This window comes from Drosophila guanche, unplaced genomic scaffold (assembly GCF_900245975.1).
Source record: "Drosophila guanche unplaced genomic scaffold, DGUA_6, whole genome shotgun sequence".
In the NCBI taxonomy this organism is placed as follows: Eukaryota; Metazoa; Arthropoda; class Insecta; order Diptera; family Drosophilidae; genus Drosophila; species Drosophila guanche.
Genome location: NW_022995749.1, coordinates 4,057,783 through 4,069,321, shown reverse-complemented (window position 1 = coordinate 4,069,321; position 11,539 = coordinate 4,057,783). Strand labels below are relative to the sequence as shown.

Sequence of the window (11,539 nt, the reverse complement as noted above, 5' to 3'; positions counted from 1 at the left end):
TCTGTCTTTTAAAATCACATTATCCTTCCGGTCGATTGCAATTGCAGTGTCTCCAACGACAACGGAAAGCAAATACCAAAACAAACCAACAGCACTGAGCATACTAACGTAGGTTTAGTAAACATTTATGTAGAAGACATCTCTTTTCAACATCTCCGTCGATAAAAATACAATACAATACAAATACGTATGTATTGTTTACGAGTAATGCTTAAGAGCAGAGGCAGAGCAGAGAAACATAGTCGTCCTTCTTGTCGTCCTGACTGGCCTACGCTGTTATTAACCATGTGGCCATTATCTTATTGGCAAGTATCTCAAATCGCTTTCTGGATGTACAACAGCTCCTGAAAATGGAAACAATCCATGAAAACATTGGTTTTACTGAATTTTTGGCAGTATAAGATCCTTCTTGAGATTCTTGAGAGGCAGTGATAGTTACTGATTATTAAACTAAACTTAAAGTAACCAAAAAAAGGGCGAGGAAAAACGCTAGAAAGTTGGAAATTGGTACATACATATGTATGTGTCATCCCCATAAAATAAATCGATAGGCTATTCACAACTCAAAAGCGGCTAAATGAATTTATGTAAATATATAATGCACAAAACTTGTAAGCCCTAAATCGGCCCAGTGATAAAAAGTTACCTTCAGAGAATGGAAAACGAGGGCAAAAAGCAATTTTAGAGTCGGTAAATGTCTAAGGTCAAATATGCGATTTTGCTAATTTTAACATTTCTTTGACAAATGTACAAACGCAACATAAATCTGTAATCAAGAATTCTCTGAATCCCGAGAACGAACGATTCAATATTTACTTCGAGAGAATTAGTTGAATATTTGATAACGGCACTGATAAGCTTGCGAAGAAGAGCACATGTGTGTGTGTGTGCGTGTGTATGCTCGAATAATAATGCAATGAGAATTCATTCGAACTTGTTAGCACTGATAAGACAGCAGGTCCAATATGAGTTGTACAACCGAAATCAACAAGCTTCAGTTGCCTAGAGTATCGCTTTCAATGAACTCGGTGCTATTGTGCTTTTTTCCTACTAAACTGTGTAAATTCGTTCCAAAAGCACTTTCGCAACTAAAACAAAAACACAAGCTGTAAGTGACTATGTTTTTACGTTACTAAGCTACCATCAAAACTAAATCTATGTCATATACATAAGAGGAATATAAACTCGCAACAATTGATGTGCATTAATTCCTCCTCAGTTAAAAGGCGATCTGTCAAACATTTTTCTTATACCCTACTCTTCTTACCGTACTAACAATATTGATGACAAAATATATTGTTCTTTTCTATTCCAGTAAAGGCGACCAAATGTAACTGATTTACTGACGATTACTAATGAATACTCACTTCGAATATTACATTAATAAATGATGATTGAGACATCTATATATCGTACTAAATGTGTACCTCTAGTAGTTTTTTCACTACTTATAATCGACCATCGACTGATCATTGTGGATTCTAGAGTTCAAGTACTGCCCAAAGCAATGGAGAATAAATTTTTGACAAGTGAACTTTCCAAGGAAAAACCTGAAGAAATTAAAATACCAGCTGATCTCGAGCAGATCGTCCGATTGCCATCAAACTCTCTACTCAAGTACACATCCTACAAGGATGTCGCTATTTTGCACTTCCGTATTCCACCGGATTCTCGGGATGCTTATTTTACCTTTAAAGCATTTGAGGAATCAAAGAATGCCTTTCGTTAGTAAAACAATTACTCGAAATTTTCTATGTAATAACTAACTCATACTTTTCAGAACGAAAGTGCAAAGTTAAGGACGTTACGTTACACTTGAAGGCAAGCAGCTACCCAGTAATTAGCCCTGAAAATATTACTTTTCCGAATAACTTTCTCAGTCCTGAGCACAGGTATGATACAATTTATAATATATAATAATATAATAATGTATTATGACAACATACGATCAGATCAACTCTGTTTGATATATCTGAAAGTCTACTTGACGATATCCACGATCCCTTGATCTAGTGACTAGATTATCGTATATTTATGATGATAATTTTTGTTACCGACTGCGCTATTACGATCTAGTACATTGGACAATGCCTGCGTAATTCTTTATTTTCCATGTTTATTTTGATTCCAATTTTGTTGCAGGTCTAAAGTTTATAGCCTACAATTCCAGTCCAATGAGGTGCAACAACGTATTCATATACAGGGTCCTCACATAGGTAACTGGTTTGCCGTGGCATTTGTGAGTTGGACAGATCCAAATAATGATCGCATTGAGCAACAAGGTAAACGAATTTTAGTTTTTGAATTAAATCGTTTTAATATATATTTATTTCCCCAATGTTTATGAATCAACTGCATATCCAGGGTATATCTTAAATTAAATCGTTCTTATTTTCGATACTTTTAGGCCTCGCTGCATCATGTGACACTTTGTTGATGGCTGATATGTCTGTAAGACGCTTCCGCCCGATTATTTTAAATAGTGGTCAAGTAGATAATGGCAATCTAACGATGTTTGAAATTCTTAAGGACCCAAAGAGAAAATCTCGAGCCGACCTGACTATCGAGCATCCTGTAAATGGGAGCGCTCAAAACCAAAGACGTTCTCTGCACGGCACTCAAAAGAAACTAAAACAACTGGGTAAAAGTAAACACCTATCTGATGCTCTTAGTACAAAAACCAAAAGAACTGCTCGATTCCAAAATTTTACTCAAAATAACTCAACGTCCGGGTCGAAGCTCCACGACACTGACAGAAGCACCGAAGCCCCAACTGGCAACAATGAAACTACTTACAAATTCTTTGTGCCTGACGACGTTGGTATTGCCACGGCACGTATCTCGTTCGTAGAAGAGTGCGTACACTGTCCAGACGTTGGATTTTATGTTCAAGCAAATGCATACCCTCAGGAAAGTCTTTTTAGCGAGGCCGAACACAACAATATTCATGGTACGGTGATCCGTCCAAATCAGACGAAGGAAATCTCAATTCAGTTTTGTGTGCAGCCGAACACATGGCACTATGCCAAGCTAAAATTTGTTAGGAAAGATGAAGAAATTAAGACGGGAAAAGAAGGAGACGCAGAAACCGATCTCTTTTTAGAATCAGAGCGTCGTTTGTTGGAAAAGCTTATTGGTATACCAAAATTGGATCTGCCGGAACAAAATTTATCGTATGCCATGCAAATCGATTTTAATTTCCCAGAGCCTATCAGTGCGCAAGATGATAACGAAACCAACATATTTCACCCTTGGACGCCGACGCGCTTTCTTAATATGAATTTTTACTCACTGCTGCGACAAACATATCGCGAGTTCTTTATGTTTGATTATGATCTCAAGCCAGATGAAAATGGCACCGTCCCGGCCGTCCTTAACTTAACGACAGACTCTGCTTCAGGATTCTCATTTGATCTTGGCGAAGTTAATGATATTGGAGGCACACTGACATTCGCCGTGTCCATGAAGCATGCTCTCCATACTAATACCGATATAAAGATGCCTCCCCCCGTTCTTTCGCCAGCCTCCGAGCGTGACGGCATACTAGCTGAAAAACTGATAAGCGATTTAGAAGACACTGTCCTGGCAAAAGACCAAATACGGATCAAATCCAACAATCACAGCATACATATTGTTGTTTGTATGCAATTGGGAGAGCCCGGAGTTCCCACATGGCCGGACAAATGCCGGTACGGGCAGCGTCTGAGAAACGCCTCAAAGATAGTGAACAACACGGATAGCGTTGGTCTAATTCATGTTCCCTTTCCTGAAGGTGGACGATGGCAAGTTTATACTTCATTAAAAGCATTCATGTTTCTTTTTAACTTTCATTTAACTATTTTTTAGGTATGTGACCATGGGACTCTACTGCCATGGAGCAGAAACGTCACGTGGTACAATAAACGATAGTATCAGGAAATTCGTTGGTCATCATAAAAACCTCCTGAAGGAAATGCGCTCTCCGTGTCCCTGTGCTGGTGTTGCTAACGAATACGCTGCCTGTATAAAATCGCCAGAGTGCTTGGCTGGCATGAATGAAACGGAGATTTTAAAATGGAAGGAGTGCATGATGGATTATCAATGCACTTCCAACTACGACGACATGGCTCGCCTATATGAGATACATCACAAAACTGCGACGGAGGAACCGTTTGCAGTCAATGACTGTAACACGTCAGTGGTATTTTCCGTGTCATCGAGTCCTTGCGTGGCAGGACGTTGCGGTCAATTTGGCCGCTGTTATCACTACATGTCCGGCGGCTTTGTTTTTTCCACATGCGTATGCATGAAGGGATATCGGGGTTGGGACTGTACAGAAGATTCTCAGGTTCCTACTAATATGTCTATCCTACTGGCAACCTTGCTACTAACTTTAAGTAACTTGATCTTCTTTCCGAGCATTTACGTCGCTCTGAGTCGCCGCTTCTTTACAGAAGGCGTAATTTATTTTTTTGCAATGTTCTTTTCTGCTTTCTATCATGCCTGCGACTCGGGTGAGGAGGAATATAGCTTTTGCCTGGTAAAAATTGGTGTGTTACAGTTTTGCGATTTCTATTGCGGACTTTTGGCTATCTGGGTAACTCTTGTGGCTATGGCCGACATCCGACAACAGCTTGCTGCACCTTTGCATATGTTTGGTGCTATTTTACTAGCATTTGGAACTGAGCTCAATAAACAGAGCCTATGGGTCTTTCTCGCACCAGCACTGACTGGAATCTGCATTATTTCGACCAGCTGGGGCATTCGCTGTGGCCAAACTCGCAAAATGTACCCGACTCGTCGCTACTTGACAGTTTGGCTGCCTTTTGGCATTTGCCTTGTCTGTGTAGGCTTGGTGTGTTATGCTTTTCTGCAAACCAAACAAAACTATCACATTATTCATTCAATCTGGCATGTAGTTATGGCACTGAGCATTTTATGTTTACTGCCTTCACGAAAATCCTGTTCGGCGAAATGCTAGTATTTTGAGACTACCTGGCTTAGACTAATTAATTAAAGATAGATAGAAATGTATATACTTAGAGGTAATAAGTCCCAAATGAACTTGAAATGGCAGCTTTAATTTTCGGTTGTTTTGTTAATTATTTTATATTAAATAAACAAAGATTCCCCCAGTTCAAAAAATACTAATATAATTATGCCTACAATTTTTTAGCAGTCATAGTAATGCAGTTGCGATCCAACAGTTTCTTTCAATGATGATCTGTGAAGAATCCAAAGAAATGCTTAATCAAGGCTCGAAAATACTTATCCGCAACAGTCCCGTTCTCGTTCCCGCGAGAGTGGTTGTATGGTTTTTTTAAATATTCTCTAGTAAGATTAAATCCGGTTTTTAAATTTTTCAACATGTCTGCCTATTGGTTAAGCGGAGGGTCATGTGGTGCGTATCTCACATTCTTCTATCTTCCGAATTCGACTCTTTTTGGAGAGTTTCGACATATTTACATATTGGATTATCACAAAGAAGAAATGATAGGTTTATTTTGTGTTAGGATCATTCTAGCATTACGGAATGCTCAAAATATATCGATTTATTGAATGTCTAACTTCAAAGGTCCATCTTGTAGACTCTTTAAACATCTGCGCGTCCTAGTAAGCTCCCTTACATTTGTATGAAGTTGTAACATTCAGAGGACATGTAGAATTTTAACATCGGTTTTATGAAAATTATATCATATTTTGGAATACTATTTTAATGTGGATCTTCAAAGCTCAAGCTCCATATACAAATATACATTTATTTAACACTTCCTGAGCCGTATCGAATTTCACGTTCGAATTGTTCTGCCTTTAGTGTACCATCTATACTCTCAAAATTCTTGTTAAAAACGCTGTATGCGCTAATTTCATTTTGCTTTTTGGGGCCCGTTCGCGTATTAAAGTAAATACCAAACAGTGCAGAAAACATCAGATAAACCAATCCAAACTTCAGTTCAATCGCTATTACGTACAGAGTTATCCAAAAAAGAAGATATACAGTCCAAAGAGTATACTTCAGTACGTTTCCCTCTGTATGGTTTTGGGTTTTGGGAACAGTGTTCCTTTCTTCCACCAATTCGTTTGCACTGGAGGACAGAGATTCATCGTGCGAGTTTTCCTCAAACAATTCGGAGTTGTTGCTTGAAGGCTACCAATAAACAATTTTTTTGATATTAAAGTCATATTTCCTTTTAATCGACATGTCAACATATGCATGAATCTCTATATGCACTTACATACGTGGACGGTACCTGTTGCAAATCGATTTTAGTGTCATTACTAGAGCCTGTGCCAAACATCCAGAATCTGTGAAATTTGTCTTTTATGCTTTCAAGCGTTTCTTTCCTTCGCTTCTTTAGGCGATATTGTTTCAGCTGTTCTTGAAAATCAGCCATATAAATTGTACTACATTAAATGTTGTCAGAATAATAATAACATTATATCGATACATCGAAACTCACATTACGCGATATGTGAAACGAATGAGACACACATTTCGTACATCGATAGGTTAAGAAAGTATTAGTGGCACTCTGTTGACCGAGTTGTGTTGGATTTTGCATCAGTTCATAAGCCAAACGGCTTTGGAGTGAACAAATATTTTCTCAGCGGTTTGAAAATAATTAAATTAAAACATACAGACACACTGGGCAGAATTACTCAAATCAGTAACATTTTCCCTTACGGATTGTATACACATACACATAAGTATCCTGCTTTCCTCCATTAATGGAGGAGTTATAATTGTAACTGTGCCAACTCTTCTGTGGAAGACTAAGAGCCGAGGAATATGTGCGCAGGAAATCTGCGTATAGTCGTCTCAGTACAAGTATATCGCGGCGTTTTATTTTAATTCACAAATTCTTGTAGTCTCCGTAGGAAATCAGACCTGATTTATCCGAAAAAATGTTTGGACGATCTGAGTCCTACGCTTACGACTTTGCCCGGATCAAGGCTTTATAGAGGAGAGAGGAACTCTTTGGGAATTCATAATTTCATTTATTTACACTTCTAGTACTCACTCAATAATATTGTTTCTTTCCCTCAGATATGGGCTTAACAACTATTTGAATACAAGAGCCATCAATCCCGCTAAAAGGAATCTCCTGCTTGTATCCATTTTTTGTTCACTATTTTGCCTGAGCATTGTAACCATGCGTCATGCAGTTAAGACCTCTGGTAACACTCAGCAGCCCGCAAACTGTTTTCGGATCTGAGTGTACTAGGCTTGACGCATTATGTTTGGATCGATCTGGCTATATCTCTCAGATTCCCGAATTAGAATCAGATCGGACTATTATTATAGCCAGAATGAAGAAATTCATTTGCAGTGGCTGCCTCCCGGGGCAACTAAAAGCTAAATGTTTAAATTACAAATTAATATATGTATGTACACTCTTTAAGTACTGGAATAATAAGGATCGTATGCAAAACGAATGATTGTTGTTATTTATAAATAATTTAGTAAGCTTGATTAAACAAATATTAGAAAAACGTGATCGTGTGCATTGCAAAAGTATGTAAACTTGATTTTTATACCCGGTACTCAAAGAGTAAATAGGGTATATTGTATTTGTGTGAATAACGGTTGTATGTAACGCACAGAAGGAAACGTTTCCGTCCCCATAAAGTATATCAGCATCAATAGCCGAGTCGATAGAGCGATGTCTGTCTGTCCGTCCGTCCGTCTGTCCGTCTTGTTTGTCGGCTAGTTCTCAGAGACTATAAGAGCTAGAGCCACCAAATTTTGCATCCAGACTGCTGTATGCTCACACTTAAACCAGTGTATTTCAAAAATTAGCCCCGCCCCGGGGAAAACCTTCCAAACCTACAATTTTGAAGATAAAAGAAAAGTAAAAACGCTATTCCGTAGGGAATGGCCATATATATCAGATCACCAAATTGGGATCCGATTGGATCATTATTATGGCCACAATGAAGAAATTAATTTATAGTGGCTAAACCCACCCTGTCCCAGCTTTTGTTGTTATTTTCACATTCTCTCATTTACACTCTGCTTCTGCATCACTCGGCCCCTGCCTCTGCCGTCCCTCTGCCTTTGCCTCTGCTGACTTTTAACCCACCCCGTCCCTCAGCTTATATATATATATTTTTTTTTTATGCGAGAGCTTTTTTATCTGCCTCTGCCGCTAGTCTGCAGAGTGTGGGTCTAGGGAAGGGGGGCGAGCTAACGGAGCGTGTTCGCGTGAAAAGTATTGTAGATGTAGATGACAGATGAGGACAAAATTAAAAATTTGACAAATAACCGCTAAGGTACAGATGTAGTACTGAGTGCCGGGTATAAAAGTTGTGACGCGGAAGAAGCGTCTCACACGTCCCTTCTCGTTTACTCTGGCTCATAATGTATAATCTCTCAAAGAAGACAGAAAATCAGCCAGGTGGCCATACCGACGACAAGCTTAATTTGAGCATATGTATATGTATTGTGGGATCCGCTTTCTTCTCTATACAAATTGGTTGAATGTGTTTATATTAAAATGTTTTACTTTGTTCTCAAAACTGGTTTGTCTCACTAAACTTGCTCTTGACTTTAGAATATAATGCATAAAAGAAGGTGTTGCAATTGCGCAATGACCAGTCAACAAGATTGTTAGGTAGGCCACGATGCAAAACTCGTTTGAGAGTACTCCCCAGTCTGTACATTCGTGGGACTATGACCTGATATTAGAGAAGATCGGTAAAGTAATTACCATTTGTGACGATTTAACTATACTACATTTTATACTGCGTTTCCAGGTTACGGCAAAACGCAATGGCTACTTTTAATCATTAGTGGATTATTGACGATAACGTCTGTGGCTGCTCAACAATCCATGAGTATTATAGTAATCGCATCGCAATGTGAATTTGAATCAACTCAAGCTGATAAAGGTCTGATGATGGCTGCCTGTGTTGCAGGTGAGTCGAATAAAAAATAGAAATTTGCACAACTAAGAGGACCTTTTTTTAAATCTACAGGACTATTTGTCTCCACCTATATATGGGGATACATCAGCGACGACATTGGGCGTCGAAAAGTTTTACTCTGCGGTGTTTTCGCCAGCAACATATTACAGTTCGTTCTTATGTTCGTTACAAACATTTGGACTTTTAACATAATTAACTTACTCGTTGGTATCAGGTAAGTGAAATATTTTAACAAGTAATTATCATAGTCTATTTAAATAACAACGCTCCTAAAATATATAATTGAGAATGTCGGGGTTTCACACACCCCTTTAATGACATCAAATGCTTGCATAACTGGAGGCTTTATAGATTGAGGTTCGTCGAGATTCACGATGTACACATGCATACATATATGTATTTACATATGTACAAATTCAATTTGATGGTCGACATTTACAAGACCAGACGTGTCCTTATTTTTAAGTACAGTCCATTGTGTCATAAATCTGAAAGCTGTTGTCGTAAACACTACAATTAATTGACATAGTTACAAAATATATTTTTCTTGTGTATGTATTTACAAATAGCATTGGAGGTGTCTCAGCTGCAATATATGCCTATTTAAGTGAATTCAATACACCCAAACATCGAGCAGTTGCTATAAACTATTCAACAATGTTCGTCAGCGTGACTGCAATATATGTTCCAGGTAAGCACAAAAGCAATAATAACTAGGTTAGTGGATATTCTTGCAGACATTGCGTTAATTTAAATTTAAATCTTGAGTAATAAATTCAGTAACAATCTCTGAAATGATAAGCAATGCCGAAAAAATGTAAATGTCTAATAAATAAACATATATTGTTTTCACTTCAGCAAACTAAAAGTACTTTCTGTAATTTGTTTTTGACCTTTAGTGACTGCTTGGATGGTGCTGTCGTCTAACTGGTCCCTCAGCATAGGAGATTTTGTTTTTCGGCCTTGGCGCTTAATTATGTTTATAAGTCTTCTACCTGGACTAATTGGGGGATTGCTACTATTACGGTATCCAGAAAGCCCGAAGCTTTTACTATCGCAAAATAAGATAGACGAAGCAATACAAGCAGTGACTTGGATTTGTAAATTTAATCGAGGCAAATCTCTAAAGGACTTGCTAAATTGTGACGAATTTATGCTAAAATCAGAAGCTGAATCTGTCGAGAATTCGATGGACAATATCCCCAGATTTATTTTATTAAAAATTGCACGTGCAACCGTTCCCCTATTTTATAAGCCCCATGGATTCTACTTTATAATTAGCAATTTGGCAGTGTTTGGGATGTTTTTCAGGTAAAGTGAAAATATAGTATTGCAAATATCAAGCATCCATCTAGTCTTCATCAATTAATTGAAGATAAATATTAAAAAACATCTTCTTTAATTCATGAACATGCATGGTACAATTCGTTTCATTAAACGCCTTACTTACAAATAGTATTTAATTACAGCTCAAATGGTATGCAGTTTTGGTTTCCAGAAATCGTAAATCGGTCATCTGGTTCTCTCAATGACACATCTACCGTTTGCCAAATATTAATGGAGTACGAAACAAAAGCAGAAAATTCAACACTGGTAAATACATATTTTTCGCCCAGGATATAATGGATACTTTTAAACTTCTCTTAATCTTCACATTTTAGGCTTGCTCAGATCACATATCAAGCAAAACATACATAGACAATGCAATTGTTGGGGTCGCCTTTCTAATTGGATTTTCTATTCAAGGCACTCTAATTAATCCTTTGGGTCGGAAAAACGTTCTGATGGCTGCGCTCATAATTGCCACGTTTTCCGGTATTTGTCTTCATTTTTTTGGAAACCGAACGGCAGTACTTGTTTTATTTTGCCTGTATATACTTCTTCCGGGGCTTTCGATTTCCATCATGCTCGGTGCAATAGTTGATCTGGTCCCAACTCACCTACGGTAACCAAATCTAGGATTTAATAACAGTTAGGAATTGTAATCTACACAGTATTTTGATCTATTTTAAACATTTTAGGGGAAAAGCTGTTAGCTTTTGCATGTCCTTGGGACGACTTGGAATCATCGCAGCTACAAACTTAATGGGGCTAATGTTACAGCCATACTGTAATACAACATTTGCAATTTGCAATTTTATTCTCTTTGGTAATTTATTTAATAATGACTAAGATTTAAATATTAACAAGTTTTTGTTTGTAGTGTGTGTCGTACTTGTTTATATCATACCAATCGAGACGTCTACATAGTTTCGGGCGGTACCATTGTACCAACTGATTAAACTTACCTACTTATAATTATTACATTCTTGGAAATAGAGAATGATATATGTGTACATACAATCTTACATACATAATGGAAATGTTACGTTTTGAAAAGTTGAAATACACTAAGAAGTTTGTAACTTACATCTTCCTATATTAGATTTACTATTGGCTTGCTTAGTCTCCCTGTAGCCGGGAGGCCCTGTGCCCTTCCCCTACCCTCCCATCCACTGCCAACAAGTTCCTCGACACATAAGGCTTCTCGAAGTTCGCAATAGCTTGATACCTCTCTCGCAATACGGATCGAAATCTCCACTACCTCTCGCGACGCTGACGGTTGCGACGGCACGAGTTCCCCGCCTTATCA

General features: G+C 38.0%; 3 protein-coding genes across 5 annotated transcripts; 2 read left to right on the top strand and 1 right to left on the bottom strand.

Moving 5' to 3' along the window:
* Nucleotides 1-968: 968 nt before the first annotated feature.
* On the top strand, nt 969-5,050 carry LOC117584972. 2 transcript variants are annotated; one of them, XM_034274171.1, is made up of 6 exons: nt 969-1,108; nt 1,316-1,724; nt 1,781-1,892; nt 2,143-2,282; nt 2,408-3,782; nt 3,847-5,050. In XM_034274171.1, the coding sequence occupies exons 2-6, from the start codon at nt 1,388-1,390 to the stop codon at nt 4,958-4,960; spliced, it is 3,078 nt and encodes a 1,025-aa protein (XP_034130062.1). In that variant the 5' UTR covers nt 969-1,108; nt 1,316-1,387; the 3' UTR covers nt 4,961-5,050. The 2 variants fall into 2 exon arrangements, with proteins under 2 accessions (XP_034130062.1, XP_034130063.1); XM_034274172.1 differs by lacking the exons at nt 969-1,108; nt 1,316-1,724; nt 2,143-2,282 and having other exon boundaries at nt 1,804-1,892.
* A 427-nt stretch (nt 5,051-5,477) lies between these two features.
* On the bottom strand, nt 5,478-6,409 carry LOC117584974 (SAYSvFN domain-containing protein 1). 2 transcript variants are annotated; one of them, XM_034274176.1, is made up of 2 exons: nt 6,216-6,409; nt 5,478-6,127 (listed from the first exon to the last, which is right to left on the bottom strand). In XM_034274176.1, the coding sequence occupies exons 1-2, from the start codon at nt 6,372-6,374 to the stop codon at nt 5,738-5,740; spliced, it is 549 nt and encodes a 182-aa protein (XP_034130067.1). In that variant the 5' UTR covers nt 6,375-6,409; the 3' UTR covers nt 5,478-5,737. The 2 variants fall into 2 exon arrangements, with proteins under 2 accessions (XP_034130067.1, XP_034130068.1); XM_034274177.1 differs by having other exon boundaries at nt 6,231-6,408.
* A 2,151-nt stretch (nt 6,410-8,560) lies between these two features.
* LOC117584952 (synaptic vesicle glycoprotein 2B-like) lies at nt 8,561-11,316 on the top strand. The gene is made up of 9 exons (XM_034274148.1): nt 8,561-8,677; nt 8,737-8,898; nt 8,959-9,121; nt 9,477-9,598; nt 9,807-10,218; nt 10,377-10,500; nt 10,569-10,852; nt 10,929-11,056; nt 11,111-11,316. The coding sequence occupies exons 1-9, from the start codon at nt 8,605-8,607 to the stop codon at nt 11,155-11,157; spliced, it is 1,515 nt and encodes a 504-aa protein (XP_034130039.1). The 5' UTR covers nt 8,561-8,604; the 3' UTR covers nt 11,158-11,316.
* The last annotated feature ends 223 nt before the right edge of the window (nt 11,317-11,539 follow it).

Excerpts from the sequence above, each read along its gene's own strand:
- LOC117584972 (XM_034274171.1), top strand. The coding sequence starts at position 1,388 with ATGATGATTGAGACATCTATATATCGTACTAAATGTGTACCTCTAGTA. Across the intron at positions 1,893-2,142 it reads TTTCTCAGTCCTGAGCACAG|GTCTAAAGTTTATAGCCTAC; the intron begins GTATGATACAAT and ends ATTTTGTTGCAG. Across the intron at positions 3,783-3,846 it reads TTTCCTGAAGGTGGACGATG|GTATGTGACCATGGGACTCT; the intron begins GCAAGTTTATAC and ends ACTATTTTTTAG.
- LOC117584974 (XM_034274176.1), bottom strand. The coding sequence starts at position 6,374 with ATGGCTGATTTTCAAGAACAGCTGAAACAATATCGCCTAAAGAAGCGA. Across the intron at positions 6,128-6,215 it reads AACAGGTACCGTCCACGTAT|CCTTCAAGCAACAACTCCGA; the intron begins GTAAGTGCATAT and ends GTTTATTGGTAG.
- LOC117584952 (XM_034274148.1), top strand. The coding sequence starts at position 8,605 with ATGCAAAACTCGTTTGAGAGTACTCCCCAGTCTGTACATTCGTGGGAC. Across the intron at positions 9,599-9,806 it reads GACTGCAATATATGTTCCAG|TGACTGCTTGGATGGTGCTG; the intron begins GTAAGCACAAAA and ends TTTGACCTTTAG. Across the intron at positions 10,501-10,568 it reads AAGCAGAAAATTCAACACTG|GCTTGCTCAGATCACATATC; the intron begins GTAAATACATAT and ends TTCACATTTTAG.